General features: G+C 38.8%; 1 protein-coding gene across 1 annotated transcript in view; it reads right to left on the reverse strand.

The window, feature by feature from the left end:
- Positions 1-2800: 2800 nt before the first annotated feature.
- Positions 2801-16835, reverse strand: part of LOC141433952 (C3 and PZP-like alpha-2-macroglobulin domain-containing protein 8) — a 227403-nt gene continuing 213368 nt past the window's right edge. Inside the window, exons 15-26 of the mRNA XM_074096103.1 lie at positions 13593-13751; positions 12549-12746; positions 11826-12051; positions 11275-11563; positions 10577-10975; positions 10392-10501; positions 9525-9670; positions 8172-8364; positions 7046-7202; positions 6381-6532; positions 6029-6188; positions 2801-5870 (exon numbers count right to left, since the gene is read on the reverse strand). Coding sequence (XP_073952204.1) covers positions 4251-5870; positions 6029-6188; positions 6381-6532; positions 7046-7202; positions 8172-8364; positions 9525-9670; positions 10392-10501; positions 10577-10975; positions 11275-11563; positions 11826-12051; positions 12549-12746; positions 13593-13751 — 3809 coding nt within the window. The 3' untranslated portion in view covers positions 2801-4250. The remainder of the gene's footprint in view (positions 5871-6028; positions 6189-6380; positions 6533-7045; positions 7203-8171; positions 8365-9524; positions 9671-10391; positions 10502-10576; positions 10976-11274; positions 11564-11825; positions 12052-12548; positions 12747-13592; positions 13752-16835) is intronic.

Below are 16835 nucleotides of genomic sequence, written 5' to 3' on the forward strand. Positions count from 1 at the left end.
TGGTAGGTACATGGCCATGATTAAAATGGGATGTAAAAATGTAAAGATCTGTCATGTCATGTGAGTTTTGGCTCATGTTTATTCTCAATCTTATCACAGACTAACAATATTTTTGATTTTTTGAAGATGAAATCGCTCACCTTCGTTGATAAATCAAAGAAAAACTCGCAAATAGGTTCATTAGACTGGAAACACTTGACAGAAAAGGAAATAAATCGAAATCAATCATGTCGATTTTTCCCTGCTCAATCGTTTGAAAAAATCTTTGTTACATTTGAATGTTTATCGAAAGAAAACAAATAAGATTAGTCTATTCCCTTGAGTGGGTAACTACATTTTACTGTAGAATTCTTTTTACGTGTATTCCTAATTTTATCGTTTTTTTTACTATTTCGGCCACGGAAGAATAAAAACAAGTGGAAGTGCTATGTGCTAGGTGCAGCGGTGCGTGCCACAAGTAAGCGGGGCGGTACGCTTATTCGATGACGCAGGTAATACTCCATTAGTAGGTTTTTTTCCTGCTATGATTTTTTACATTCCAGAATTGAGCAATACGGCATAATTACTGTAAAACAAGGAATGTCGCGACACTACTAAACGTGATCATACTCAACGTAATGTTGAACACGACTGGCACGACCGCTGCTCCTACATAGCACTTCCACTTGTATTCTTCCATGATTTCGGCACATTTCGGCTACGTTAGTCACAGCAATCTAAATTTTTACAAGGAATAGACTGTCCTAAAAGACTATACTTAGTTCGTTAGTTATTATCAGAAAATATTGGACATTTTTATTTTTATTCACTTAAACAAAAAATCCCTACTTATTATAAAGGCGAAAATAACTCTGTCGGTCTGTTTGTTACGCTTTCTCGTCGAAACCATAGAGCCGATTTTGATGAAATTTGGTATATGTATATAGATAGTTGAACCCACAAGGATCAACATAGGATACCTTTTATTCCGGTAGAGGGCGCCACCGCGCGATAACCTAACGAAGGTGCGGGCATAAGCAAGCTGGTAATGAATAGTATATTATAGCCAGTTAAGGCACTAAATAAGCATGCTTAATAGTAACAGCCTTTATCTCATTTTTGAATGCGATGACATGAGCATGCTAAATAAGCATGCTGCATCTAGTACCTGAAGTACCCTGGTACACATGCTACTAGCACGCCAAATGGCCGTACTGCTTACATGCAGTAAAGTACTAGCATGCTAATAAGCATGCTTAATAGTAACAGCCTAGAATGCGCAATTTGCCACCTGCAAATGCTAACTAGCATGCTAATAAGCATGTTTATACGCATGCTATTACCTGAAGTAGGTACCAGTATGCCACTAAATAAGCATGCTTAATAGTAGCACGTGTCCTATACACACATGCTAGAGGTAGCATTTATATCTCCCAAAATATTGATCACATAAGTATGGGTATAGTCTCATTCGATTCAGCGCAAAAAAATACATTAGAAAATGACACCTCATTTTCCTAGTTTGTAAAATTTGCATTTTTTAAACGTTGGCCCCTGCCCATACCCCCTGGGAGGGGGTAGAACGCCTAAATTTTGGTAGGACTCGGCAGATCCTCATTTCTAGTGCCAAGATAAAAGTTATAAACAAAGTTTCATTGATGTAAATGTTTTGCCGTCAAACCGTCGTATTAAGTCCTATTTTATCTGTGCTATAACTAACGGATTAGGTAACTATTTTTTTTATTCGACTGGATGGAAACTGGATTATTTAATCAAATAATATTTTTTTACCCAGGAAACTAGGTACCCTATAAGGATAATAATATTAAGGTTGTTATGAGGGATCGATAGCAGACGGCTTAAGACTGTAAATCTAAGAGCGATTGCTAAGATTAGATCCCAATTTAGTGGACTAGAAAATTTTGGGTACGACTATCTTAGAGAGCCAAGAGTGGCGTGAAATGAGCCTTTCACCCAATACAATCTAATAGAGGTGAGGATTTCATTTTGTGAGCGGGAATATTACATTGAGTAGTGGTCGTTCCGTTCCCTGCTTAACTGCTAAAAACTCGGGTGCTTTTACAATTAGCATTGATTTAGTTTGTTTTAAAGTGATAGATTGCTTTTTTATCCGTTGCCGATTATCAAAATAACAATTTGGAAATTATTTCTTTCTTCTGCAATGGAATTAAAAATCAAGTTAATTTGTCGCTGGTTTTTCTGTGGCGTACAGAGCACGTTACTTCGTTTGTTTTGTGGCGGTGAAGAGGTTAAAGGCGAGTTCGTTTTCCGATAAGATCGAAACTAATCGGCCCGTTCCTTAGAAATATAATCGCGAACCGTTGAACGTTTAATTTTTCTAATTTTCCCGTTGTCAACAAACTTAGTTTCAAGTACAGAACAGTCACTAAACATGTCAATAAATCAATACAGAATAATTGTGTCTGTACAGAACAGTCACCAGCACCAATATCTGACATTACAAAGCGTTAATAAATATCTGATAAGACTCTATTTCTGGAGCCGGTAGGACGTATCAGATATTTTTGCACGCTCCGCTATGGCAGAAGTTTGGTGAATTTTATGTTATTAGCCATTAAATAAACTGATCACCGTGGCCTTCGTCGACAGACAGCTACGTAAGTACACACAAACATTCATTGACGAGCTAATATGGAACGCGAACGACGTGTACAAGCAATCAATCAATTTAACAACGTCTCAAGTATGCGCTCCAATCAAAATCATTGTTGAGTGAAGAAGTCCTGTTAGACAATATTATGCCTAATAAACAATTAAACCACATAATGAAACAAATGAAGACTTGGTGTAATTATTTTAATCATTCCTATTAATTAATCTGTGTCAGTACATCGAGGTAACTTAATAAATGACTAGCTTATTCCGTAAGCACAATTATTAATCCATGTTTCCATTACAACTATACCTTACACTGTCGAAACGAATTTTTACACATTTCAAATTGACGAGAATCTTTCGCTCAAGCACCTAGTTTTATACAACCATACAATTTACACAGACGTAAAAACGAGTGAGTATTAATTTAATCAATTAAAACAAAAGATATTACATTTATACACGGAAGTATGGGCATAATAGCTATATAGAAATCAGATCCTATAAAAACAATACATGTTAACTTTCGTAAAACATCCGAGTAATTTTGTTCATAACCTACAAACCTTATTTTTAATTAAGTAATGGCTCAAAGCACATCTCACGTGATCCTTCAAATTATTAGTTTTACTACAGAACGATGGATATTAAAAACTAATGACGAGACACGTGAAAAGGACCGAAAAGTTGGGACCGTTGAAATCCAGGAGAGTTGTTCGGATGAAGACAATGGAAGTTCACATAAGGGGAACATAGGTAATTATTTTTGCTTGTAAGTCCACGCCATTAGTTTATAATTTCTTATGAAATCATACAAATTTCTAAGCTAAGGTAAGAACCTACAATTTACATACAATAGATACAGAAGACGATAGTTTAGACGGATGGAAATTCTGGGGCATTAGCATTTAATTACATTCTCTAGAACACTAGGTTTAACTATTTATACTAAACGGTAAATATTTACTAAGAAAACGCACTTGAAAATAACATCTATTTCGAAATACAGTCCCAATGATTTCAGTTTTGGCTTTTAGTATTTACAAAGTATAATTTATTTATATTTTAAGGTCTAGGGTTACAACCGGGTTTATCGAGCTACGTTAATCTAGAAATGTCGAAATGACAGGAAACATGACTTGCAGCCCTACTTCATAGCGATCCTAGCTCTCTATTCACTTTAGCGTTTACCTACATTCCTGAGAACCTACAAAGCCGCAGTTAACTTTAGTTTGGCAAGAGTATATCTAAATGTCACTAAGATAAGGAAACAAAATAAGTCTTATCTAGGGCTTTGAGCAATGGGCGATACAAACAAAAGTATTCACAGATTTAATTTCTTTTTAGTCACACAGCGCGCTTCTTAATACTAAAATTAATTAGCTTACCTCTACTATTTACAGCACACACACATTTACCTCCTAAATTATATAAACAATGAGTGCAAAATACATCGTTCTACAATCAACAATAAGATTGAGTGCGTCAGGATATTCTGAGTGCATATTCGATCGGAACATCAATGTTAACAATTGTAATTCAGTACAGGGTTTCAATAAGCTAAGTGGCAATGAGTGTGTTACAAAAATATTTGCTGAAATCTTTGTGCCTTACACATTATATAACAATAAAGTTTATAAAGACCGATTGTCGTTTGTCACGTCATGGTCTACATTTGACACGTCTTGTGGCAGCGTTGACACCTGTTGCGTTACATTTGACACATTTTGTGCTAAAGTGTTAAGTCTGTTGTGCACTTGTAACTTATCTTCTAGTTTCGAGGCTTCTGCGTCAGGTCCTTCTTTGAGTAATTCCCAAAGATTGTTTTTATCTAAGATCTCGAAACCACCACGATTCTCTGGAGCGATATCCGATTTCGGCACACCAGCTAAAGTTTTCGATGTTTCCGATATGGGAGTAGGTGGTATCTTGTGAATTTCTTTGTTGATCGATTTTAATGTTTTTACGAAATACTTTTCTGGAGAAACAGTTTTCATTTTTGTGCTGTTTATTTGGTCTTCATTTCTAGTTTCATTCTTTGCGACACTATTTGTCAAATTATAATTAGTATTAACAACTGGTTTTTTGATTTGAATTTTGATTTTGGGTTTCATCGTTCTATTATGCATTGTTTTGATATTGCTGTTTGTTATTGCCGTAATTGTATGAGGAATTAGCAACGTTTCGGAATAACTCTCTGCAGGTGACGTTGATGTTTTAGTAATATCTTCAATGAACGGATGAATGATCTTTGAATTGATTTGATCTGAAATTTTAACTGGTTTTGGATTTAACTCCTCTTTCGTTATAGTATTATCTTCCACTAAAGGTTTGTCAGAATTGCTAAAGTTCGGTTTTACAATAAACACATCTTTAGGGTTAGTTAGAATAACTTTGTGCAAAATGGGAACATCCGTTTCAGCTGCAATTTGTTTAGGTGTAGGTTCACTTGTTTTTATTTTAGTGACATTAGAAAATTTATTCTTATTAAAGAATTTTTCTTGTTTGTCACCATACGTTGCTTTTAGAGTTCCTTTACGCCTCGGTAAAGGTTTCTTTTTAATTTCTTCTTTCTTGAAAAGCGATGATTTAGGTATTGGCAGTTTTTGAATAATAAGATCACCAGTACTTTTAGTTAACAGGGGTAAAATATTGTTTTCAACGTTTTCTTTTTGTGACGTGTTAACGGAAGTTGCAGTTGGTATTATAATGGGTTTATCTGCATGTGGGCTTTGTACTTCAGTGACATTTACATTAAATGTGGACTGAGACGTTGCAATTTCCTCTGTCACGATATTGTTTGCAATTGTTGTTGCGGGTTCGGTACTACTTGCTTCTGTTGTTTCTTGAGTTGTCGTGATACGTTGTTGCGCAGTAGAAGTAATGGCCTCTGTAGTACTCGATGCTGCTTCAGTATGCTTTACATTATCAGGAGTAGTGGTTTCATCGTTTTTAGTATCATTGGCCTTTCTAAATTCATAGTCTCTGCTACAAATTCGACCACATTCACAAATATTATCAATGTTAGCGTTTGTCTTGAGGCTTGCTAGCTCGGTTTTATCAAACCACGTGATGAAATCATCATCTGTGATCCCGCGAAGTAAGGGACTGCCAGGTCTGGCGTGGAAGAAAGTTTCAACAGCCAGATCAGGACGAGTTGAAGGATAAATTTTGGCAAAGGCTGGACGAAGGCTGGTGATTACAAATTTGGATCTTGTTTCGTAGGTTACGCAGACTGGACAAGTTGAACTGATCTGAAAAATATATAGAAAAACGGTTAGATTCTTTAACAGAATTGGCATGAGGCCAAAGGCTTGTTACTTTTTACTGTTTCATGCAGAAATATTCAAGAGATAATACGGGTACGTTATTAACTGAGCTAATAAACATAGAAAAAAAACAATAAACTTACATTGGCAAAGACGAACCACACTGATTCGCCTCTAGAGCCATAATGCAAGTCAGCAAATGTGGCTCCATCTAGAACAACTGGGTTGACAGAGTGCAATTCATAGCCGGAGAAGAGTGAAGCTTCCAAACGAAGAATCCCGGAGCGTTCTTTGCTCTTCCATCTGAAAAAAAAACACAATGTGACAATAATTGTTTGTGTAATCGCGTGTTCTTTATGCTACTGAAGAGATGTTCAAACAAATGATTGGAACAGGCATTACTTTGTAGAGATCCATAAATTATCTAGCTAGCATATTATTAGTTTTGGAAGCAAAGTAACTTTTGTGTTTATTTAGACATATTTATATTTGTACCTGAAGCATGATTTGATGATCAATGTTGGCAGGTTCCCTTGTAAATCTTCAATGCTGCTTCTCTCGGGCCGGATTTCCTCAATTATAGCGGATTGTATATTTAACAACGCGTTTTCGGGTTTCGGCGTGTACGTGGAATACGTGATAGTTCCCTGGAAGTAAAAAAATATGATTAGTTGATTCAGGAATTACTTACTTTAAGCAGGTCCATATCAAGGAATGCAATCTTTATATTTTATTAGGGGTTGAGACAGTTTCCAGGCAATTCCTTCATGGCTCATCTGCTAAGAGCATTGCAAACATCTTTCCAACAAAGTGCATCACTGATGTCTCGTGAGTTACAGATCAGAATAACGTGCACTAAATAGTTGAGTGGGGCGCGCAAAAGTTCGCATACTTTTCGCAAGTCATACTGTAATTTTGTCGGAATTAATTTGTCATAAAAAAAATCCCACTAAATCATAAATTTTTCTGAAATTTGTAAATGGACATCCTATAGAAAACTGTAGACTGTAGGTTAGGGAAAGTTTTTTTTAATAACAATTCTGAACAATTATTGGATTCAGAGAAAAAGATACGTTCCGTCAAACATTACAATCCGACTTCCAACAATAATTACGCCGATATGGACCTAGTTGATTGAACCTTCCCTTGTGGGGACTGACCTGCACCGTGGCGCATCCAGCGCCGGTGGCATACACGAACACTTTGGTGGGAAGGCCGGGCAGCTGCAGTGGGCGGGGCGGCGTGCGCGCGCGCAGCTCCAGCGTATCCGTCAGCTCCATGCCCGCCGTTGCTAGGGACACTGTCAGTGCGCGGTGCCTGCCACAAACCATTATTTTAAGCCTTTCGTAGACCGAGTCATCACCATTTCACGATTGTTCTATGTTAGCTTACATGGCTTAGAAAGAGTTTAAATTGTTTTATACATTTGTGATGGTAATTTTAAATACTGTTATTGTTAGTGGCTCCGAAGCGGTAACGTTTCGTGTGCTCTGCCTACCCCATTTGGGAATACAAGGGTGATGTTTTTGTGTGTGTGTGTGTGTTATTGTAATTTTTACATTTTAATTAAATTCTTTTTGATTCTCTCTTATTTCTGTTTGATTCTGCGTACATCATAATGAGCTTATCAATTTAAACTCTGCTGCTAATAATAATCATCGCTCCACCTAGTCTGAGGGTATCCCACGCCATGCTTGCCGATTCGCGGTCTCCACTCAAGAACTTGTTCACCCTAGTGGTTTAGTAAAGGGGCTCCTAGACGGGCCATATTTTCACTGCAATATGTGGCCGGCAACTATTGGTGTCCGTGTCTAACATGTGAGTAAGAGAGGGACATCAATAGTTGCCGGCCACAAATTGCAGTGAAAATATGGCCCGTCTAGGAGCCCCTTTATATATACGTAATATAAACTGGAACGCGTGGTGGCCTAGTGGTTTGACCTATGGCCTTCAAGCGGAGGATCATGGGTTAAAACCCCGGCTCGCATCTCTGAGTTAATCGAAATTCATGTGCGAAATTACATTTGAAATTTACCACGAGCTTGACAGTGAAGGAAAACATCGTGAGGAAACCTGCACAAACCAGCGAAGCAATTCAACGATTTGTGTGAAGTTCCCAATCCGCACTAGGCCCGCGTGCGAACTACGGCCCAAGCCCTCTCATTCTGAGAGGAAACCTGTGCCCAGCAGTGGGACGTATATAGGCTGGGATAAATAAAAACTATATGCTACTTTAAATATTCGCTCGTTCGCACGGTTAGGTTAGGTTATGAAGGGTTAACTGACCTGTCGTGCGCGAGCGCCGCGTACTGGGCCGCGGCTTTCGTGGCCTGGTACGCGAGCGAGGGGTGCCGCTGCAGCGTGGACGCGCGGTAGTACAGGAAGCGCGCCGCCGCCTCGCCCTCGGCTAAGGCGCCGCGTGCGCACGCCGCTAAAAGCACGCGCACTCCGGCCACGTACTGCTCCATCGTTACTGCCTCTGTACAATATGATAACGTTGTGATTTTTCCTCAAAAATGTCCGTAAAGTACCATCAACCAAATAATAATATGTGGTCCACCCTAAAGTTGATAATCGTTTACATGTCACATAACAAGAATGCCAATAGACGTGCCTGTCAACTTGAAAGTTCGACTTTAGCAACATATTCATTTGATAGGAACTTGTTTAAATATTGATAGACCACTTATCTGGCTGATGGTACCTAGTCATTGTTAATTCCATATCACAAGGCAAAGTTCATTGAATGTTTTAACGTATTCACTGCCACCTGACTTGACTTGACTGACCACAGGTGCCACCGACGCACATGTGCGTTCAAAAAGTACGAATAATTATGACAGCGGCACTGCGGGGTAGTTCCAAAAACGCATATATGGGTCGGTGGCAGTGAATGCGTTGAAGTTTCGTGATTTTCGCTCTTAGTTAAATACCTACCATAATCGGGACTTATCACGGCAAACACACGAGTACCTAATAATATACCTGGACGTTTCGACCACATTACAGTGGCCCAGGTCACGAGTACTAGTGGTACTCGGGACACGCGGTGATAAGTCCCAATTATGATATTTAACTATGAAGTTCATTGTTGACGGTCAAATAAAAAAAAACTTTATGTTGACTAAATTAACAAAAAAAAAGTTGGTACACAGATGCGTCTCCAATAGCTATAGGCCTAGGCATCAATGTACTATTAGGTTGTTCTCTCCCCTTCCACCCGTCCCTCCAGCTTCCCTCTTCTCTCTAGCAACAAACTCCCGCCTGACCATCGATTATCTATCATTCACACATCCAAGCCATCGAACTCTAAGCGAATTGATCTCTCCAATAATACTGGGCACGGGCTTCAATTTTCCACGCTACAACTTAGAGATTTTCAAAAAAATATTCTTTTTTCGAGTGACCAGCAACGCTTTAACACTAAGATTGGTTTTTTGGAATCTTTTTGTATTTTTTATTTCAATTCCAAATGAACTACTACTTGTATTGTGGGCACTAATAGGCAGTGCGGTGATTGCTGTCCCAGATGAACCTACTGTTCGTTTAACTTTAACGTATTTACAATATTAGTTATAGGGCAAAGAGATGACCCTAATAATCCTTAAAACGAGACGGGTAACAAAATTAAATAATAACCATAAGACGTAGTTTTAATGTTCCTTGAAGTTTCCTCTAAGAGCCAGTCAGCAGCATCTTTTCTGGGTGCCGGCCAGCCAAACTCGCCTTCTTCAGTTGTCGACGCATTTCTCAGAATAACTAATGCTTCAGGTATTGCTGGGCTTCTGTGAGTGAAAATATAGAATGAAAATGAAATGAATTAATGAATGGAAAATCCGAAATAGTTACAATAGGTCATAACTTGTCTTTACAATTGAGTTGCGTTTGAGTTTAAGGGGCTGTTTCACCATCCATTGATTGCCATCTCCGTCTATTCGCGCAAAACAAATAGAGACGGCATCACATTTAACCGTCAGTCAAACTAATCAATGGATGGTGAAACAGCCCCTTAAACTCAAAAATGTCCTATTCTAAGAATTTTACGAATTTGGTATCAAAATAAAATGCAAATAAGGTGGACACTCTCCTAAGAGGGTAGTATAGTGTGGGTTGCGCCTCACACACACACACACACACACACACACTCTCCCAACATATATAACTTAGACTATAAAGTTAGACCTAGGGCTTTATAATATAGACAGTATTTAGTATACGTTGGAAGAGTGTATGAGTGTGAGGCGCAACTCACACTACAGTAGAAAAGACTTACCCAAGTTTGAAGTTAAGCGACTCAATTATTTTAAAGAGTTATTTGTATCTTGTTATTTCAACTCGATATAAAAAAAGTTTTGACAAACTGAAGCACAATGGATAACTCGGTATTCATGAACTTCTGGGATCCCTGTTTGAACTTAAATACAGAATCCTAATAATACTAATTTATTTGACATAATCAGGTCTTACATAAAAATTACTAAAATTAATTAGTACATTATTTCTCACCTTGCCAGTACTAGCCCAAGTACAGTAGCGGCGAGAGCAGCCGGTGATGTAAGATTCTGTACATTTTTTTCCAAATAATTTTGAGCTCGTTTTGCGATATTAGCATCCATCTGGAATAAAAAAAAATTAAGTTTACCTTTGAAACTTACTATATCTTAGTTTTATTTCTCTACAACAAATTTTACCTGATTTTCAACGCCAACTTCAAGCAATGCCACTAACGTCTCAGCAGTCACTTCTACTCTCCTCTCCCAATCGATTTCTTCTTGAGACATATTGCCATCCTTGTCATAATAGTAGTACTCATTAACATCAACGTCTTTAGTAGTGCCATTTGCTTTTATTATTTCAACTGGATAGTAATCTACTTCCTTATCAGCAGCTAGAGGAGTGAAGGAACCATCAGGGTTTTGTCTGTTTTGAATCCATTTTTTGATGGATTGCAGTAACTCTGGGTCAACCGGGTAGTACGATTGTATTTTTGTCAGTATTTCGAGAGTCCTAATTGTTGCAAGGTGACTACTCATTGCTGGGTGGTCACTGAATGAGTTGTCGCTCTTACGGAAAGACAAAAGAACTTGAACCTGCAGAAAAATAATATAGAGCTTTAATTTAACTTATCACTTAAGGCAGTAATTATTGCTGAATTAAAATTATTTGTTGATTCAACATATTTGTCACCAAGAAAGATATGTGTGCTTTGCGTAATGATATTATATGAAACAAATCAAATTAAATTATATGAAACTTAACAGGTCACGGTCTAGATATTCGTACATTTTGCTACAAAAAAGCTCACAGCATGCCAGGAGCATTGTTGATCAAATATGTCTGCATTTCTAACCAAAGAAATGATAAATTATAAAATGCAGAATAATCTTACCTGTTCCGGCAATTTCTTTAAAATTCTTTCCCTCTCGGAATCCTCGACTAAATGTGGAATGTGTTCCAAGGCCAACAATGGAGCTAAGCTGGCAGCAGCCGCCGACAATTGAGAGTCGCGCCAAACCTCTGACCACTGGTCTGATGGGTCCGTCTGCAGACTGTACAGTGGAAGGTGGAGGCCGCCGGAAACCAGAAGAGTTCCACTTGCAGATCCAGGAACAACGCCGTGGGGGAGGCCTAGCTCCAGAACTTGGGAGAAACCGGCTTCCTCGTTGAAGTTCCATATTCTAAAATTTAATTTAAAAAATCTCGTATCCATAATAATGTTTACTGGACTAAATAAATTCAGAACGTTTGGATCCAAACAATATTAAACACAAGGTCAGACCACTTGGTACACTAGATAACTTGATGCTGGATCAATCATCTATTGTCTTAGAACGAGAGGGCTACGAGGGCCTCGGTCTCGGCTGGTTTCGTGCATAAATTTCGTAACAGGGTTTTATGGGCTATATCCATTTGTGGTATATCCAAGTGGTATGTCCCTACCTGAAATCAGCCTTCTCTCCCCACAGCGCGCTGAAGCCAACGTATTTGATCCTCATGTCAGCCGCCAGCGGCCACACCAGAAGTCTTCTTTCCGAAGGAACAGCGCCGCGGCCCACGGACAGCCTCGCCCCCTCCCACCACACCCACCAGGCGCACCACGAGTCTGCGCCCGAACAATCGTCGTCGCTCTCTGTTTGCTCGGCGCTGGCTAGGTGGACGTCGTATCCTGGAATTTGAGAGTGGATGATTAGTTAGCCAGGTTTTCATGCTTTGTATAATGTATAATGTTTATAGTTAGTCTTTATTAATAAGTTCAAGAACAACTTGAATTAAAATTTTGAGATCCTCTTGATAACTTTATGTTAATTGACAGCCGTTTGCAGCCTTTTTCGTATAAAATGGATAAGTTAAGTTTCGCTAGCCTATTTAGCTAATTGAATTTTGAGATGCGCCAAAAAACCAACAAGTTAGAATGATTGCCAGGCTTTTCATTGCGGCATTTTATGTAATTTGATACTTAAGTATTTTTATGGATTTTGTGGCCCAGGAAACGGAATATGGAAATTCACCGAAGAACTAAAGTGCAATGGGAGTGTTAAATCGCTCGAAGGGTATATATCCGTTGGGGAGAAAATTATACGTGCGCGGCGCGGCAACCCACTGATGATGATTATGATGATGATAATGATGATGATGATGATGATGATGATGATATTGTCTCACCGTGCTTGCCCCTAGCGATCCACACGCGGCTGCGTTCGAACACGACGCGGTACATGTCTTGGGAAGGTTCGCGTGCGGCGGACAGTGCCACGTGCGCTGCGCCCGCGGCGCGCAGCTCCAGCACGAGCCCGGCGCGGTTGCGCGGCGCGGCCACCCACTGCCACTCCCACGAGCCGCGGGAAGACACTGCCAGGTGCTCTGGAATGTGAAGAGGGTGTCTGTGAGTGGCCAGCAGGTCTACTACGAAACTCGAAACTCGTTCGTGTAGTGCGGTCCCTTTGACACTTTTACTATTTTATACGAGAGCGAGAGGGACGGTACGACACGAACTTCGAGTTTCGAGTTTCGTAGTAGCCCATCAGTATCGTGAGGTCCGTGTGACGTTTGGGATTAGTTTATCCTACTAAAGTTTGTGAGTGTGTTTGTTTGTTTATTACTCCTTCAAGCTAAAACAACTGGACGAATTTGAATGAAATTTAGTAGGTACGTAGATAGTTGAAAATTTAGAATAATACATAGGTTACTTATATCCCGATGTACCCACGGGATTGGGATGAAATCACGAAATTTAAACTACTGAGTTTACAGTCATGAAATTTGGCATAGTTGTTTTAGTGCAACGTCAATGAAGACCACGATATATTTTTTTTAATTCCCATGGGAATTTAATATAATCCCGGAATTTCAATTCAACTGCTAGATCGCTTTACGTGTGCGAACCTGTGGATAAATGGTAATTAGAAATAATATCGATTTTAATCGGGCATTCGGGGATTTCGACGATGCTTCGGCCTTCTTTGTTTGTTAAGGGACGGGTCACACGGAGCAATAATCAGGTTTTAATAACTAACTCTTACTCTGTAAGTACTTACCGAAAGTACGAACTGAAACATGGATGCACAGAAAATCCAGAAAAAGAGACCAGCGCTGGGAATCGAACCCAGGTCCTCAGCATTCCGTGCTACGTGCTGTACCCCTACTTTACTATTAAACAATCAAATTTAGATTGGTTTTCGGAGTCTTTTTGTATTTTTCTGTACTTACCGTTGGCACAGAAGTACGCGCTCTGGGTGTCGCTGCGGTGCAAGCCTTCGGGTAGCACCAGCACGCTGGCGGAGCGGATGACAGAGCCCACCAGGGTCTCGTTGTTGAACGACGTGTACGACACCGAACAGTTGTCGGCGCTGTAGCCCGTTACCTCCACTGGAAAACAAAACGATTGTTTCATAGAAGATGAATCAGGCTGAATCATGACTGACATATCAAGGTACAATAAATTACTAAATCCCTGTTCAGACCAGCAAGAAAATTTGAGTAAGTTCAAATTCAAATCATTTATTCAGTAAATAGGCCGCAATGGGCACTTTAACACGTCATTTTTGAAACTACCAGCGCTTTCGGAAATACCATCATTGCCAAGAAGAATGCACCCGCCGCAAGAAACTTGGCAGAAAGTAATTTTTTGAAAATAAAATAATCACAAATAAAATAGGTACTTAAAAAGCACAGTAGGTATACAATTAAAGCAAAAATACAAAAAAAGAATAATAATAATACAGGGATGTATGGGGTCCCTTAGTTACAAAACTAATCACCAACTATATCTACGTTCAGTGAAAGTGTAGAATGCTTCCACCGTCAAAATTTTAAAAAAATGTTATTTTAATTCTGAAGTTGATTAACATTGCGGAGCTATAAAGAAAACGAGTACCTATGAAGTGGCCAATCGAGCGCTGCTGTGTAGGCAATGTAACTTGCGCAATTTTTCTTGCAGGTCCGAACTAGGCTAAAGAATAGGTGCAGGATTTATTTATTTATGTATTTGGGCACAAACGGTACAATAAAACGGTAATATAATTTGCTGGAATTTTCTTTTTATCATGGATTTTTGAAAATTTCCACAGTAAGTATAGGGAGTTCTGCAACGACAGCGAAGCCGCTGGTGTAAGCTAGTCATATAAATATATAAATAATACCACCTTTTTTACTCAGCTCCAACCGTAACTTCAACCATTTCGTTGCGAAACCTGTGTGACAGATGACGGACAGCCAGATGGACACGTAAGTAACAACAAGTATGGAACCCTACGTATATTGACATAAAACAAAAATATCTTAAGAACGACAATGATGAAGAAGAAATTACCGATTTCAATATTTTCGAGGACTACAAGGGATGATCAAACGAACTAAAGACATCAAAATTCATGTCATAAATCATTGTTATAATCCGATGGAGGCATAAAACTATTTTATTTCTTTCCGTGCTCCATTCGTTCCAAGCCATTCTCTGTAGGGCATTTTTATCTCTATATTTTATGGTAGCACTAGGTTCTGTGTAGTACGCGGCACAAGCGAGAGCGTAGTATTTCACATGGACTTAGTAATGCATGTCGGAAACGAAGGATTTTTTTATAACTAATGAAATATGACATACACTAGTCTTACAATGCGCGAAGACAAAATATCTTATTTACTAACTTGCTTCTCTCAATCGTTAACAATTAACCCCATTAATTATGTAACACGAACAAATCACACAGTAACATACCAAACAGTAACCAAGACAGCTGCAATGTGAAGCTATTGAGTCTTATACTAAATAAAAATAAAAACTTTATTCAACTAACTTATGACATGAAAACTAGAGTTAAATAAATATTATCCATATTAGATACTTTGATAAGAGAAATTGTGACGGCACAAGTTGCAACTTGCAACAAGGTGTTCTACTTTAGCATGACATGTGCATTACATCGTTGCGTTGCCGTACCGCTGACTTTACACCGGACTGGCAGCGTGTGGGTTGACAATGTAATACAATCACACACAATACGGCCCCGCTCCCCCGCTATCTCTTCTTAGTTTGTCGAACAACAGGGTCACAAATGGGCTCTCTAGGATACTCGGGGCGTATTGCTGAGGTAATAGAATCTAGCAGGGTTATCGCCGACGCACACCGTGCGATATAGTAGGAAGCAATTCAACATAAATTTTGTTATTACTTTCCCTCGTGTTAAATTGATGCAATTTTGTGAAAATGAAAAGCTGTTGACGGGAAAATTCAGAGATGCGGACAGTGTCATTTTTACTACCTATCGTTTGCATATCGACTGGTATCTAATTCAAACACGTGTCTCCAATTTTACAAAATGGGAACAAACATTTAAGATACACGTGTATTTAAAGTAACCACGGCTTAAGGTGATTTGATGATGATAAAAGAGGTCAAGCCAAATACCTACCCGTCGATGAGCACTTAAAAATGTAAGGATCGGTATAGTCCGGTACTAACCTTGCTCTTCAATCAGATCTGTTTTAGAGTCGGTACCTACTTTGATATAATAAAGGAAGTAGCTATATTGTAACAAGTTTTTACGCTCCCTCACATACCTATTTACTCTAAAACGTCTAACAGGTCTCGGACTATTTATGTATTTAATTATATAAACAGGAATATAATTCACCGCGTTATTGGCAGAGACATTAGTTTTACAGTAAAGTGAGTGGACCAAGGTATAATTACCTAAAGTATCATAAGTAAAGCTGACTTTTTCCTCGGGCAACGTATTGGCAACGTATATGCTATTACAGTCATTGAAATGATAGCAGCCATTCAAAAGCTGCGATTTTGGAGATATTTGTGTACATACGAGTAGTGCGTATAAATTTAACCGACGTACACTGACAGTTCAGGCAGACATAAAATATCTTAAGAAGCGATAATAATAATCATAGTTATTAGATCATATTCAATTATTGAATTCAGCATATAAACATATAGCCTATACTGAATTTGAGAATCAACAAGTTATCGCAGCATTGCAAATTCTATATGCATAATTCATAAATTTGCATCTGATGATCTACGTACTGTGATTCCAATCTAAATGCTAATTGGTCTACGCGAACAATTGTCCGACACAGCGTAATTAAACGAAGCCTTTAGAGATATTATCAGATATAATATTTCTGATATAAAATGTAGCGCGGTTCTAACCCTTAGGTCACAGGGGACCGTCGTGGTGAGCTCTGTGGCTCTCGGAATATTTAAGGAAGATAGAAAGGCAGATATTTCATATAGTTATATATATTCAGAGTAGGTTCAACGGAATTATGGACTAGCCTTGCAATTTAACAAAAACTCCAAGCCTACAGTTTCAATGCAAAATAATGTTTATATTTGCATAAAACGGAGCTACTAGCTACTATACATTAATAACACAAGAAGTGCCAGCAACTTCCGAGAGAGATAGCAGATCGAGTCGATCTGGAGATTGTTGACAA

Source organism: Choristoneura fumiferana, chromosome 13 (assembly GCF_025370935.1).
Source record: "Choristoneura fumiferana chromosome 13, NRCan_CFum_1, whole genome shotgun sequence".
In the NCBI taxonomy this organism is placed as follows: Eukaryota; Metazoa; Arthropoda; class Insecta; order Lepidoptera; family Tortricidae; genus Choristoneura; species Choristoneura fumiferana.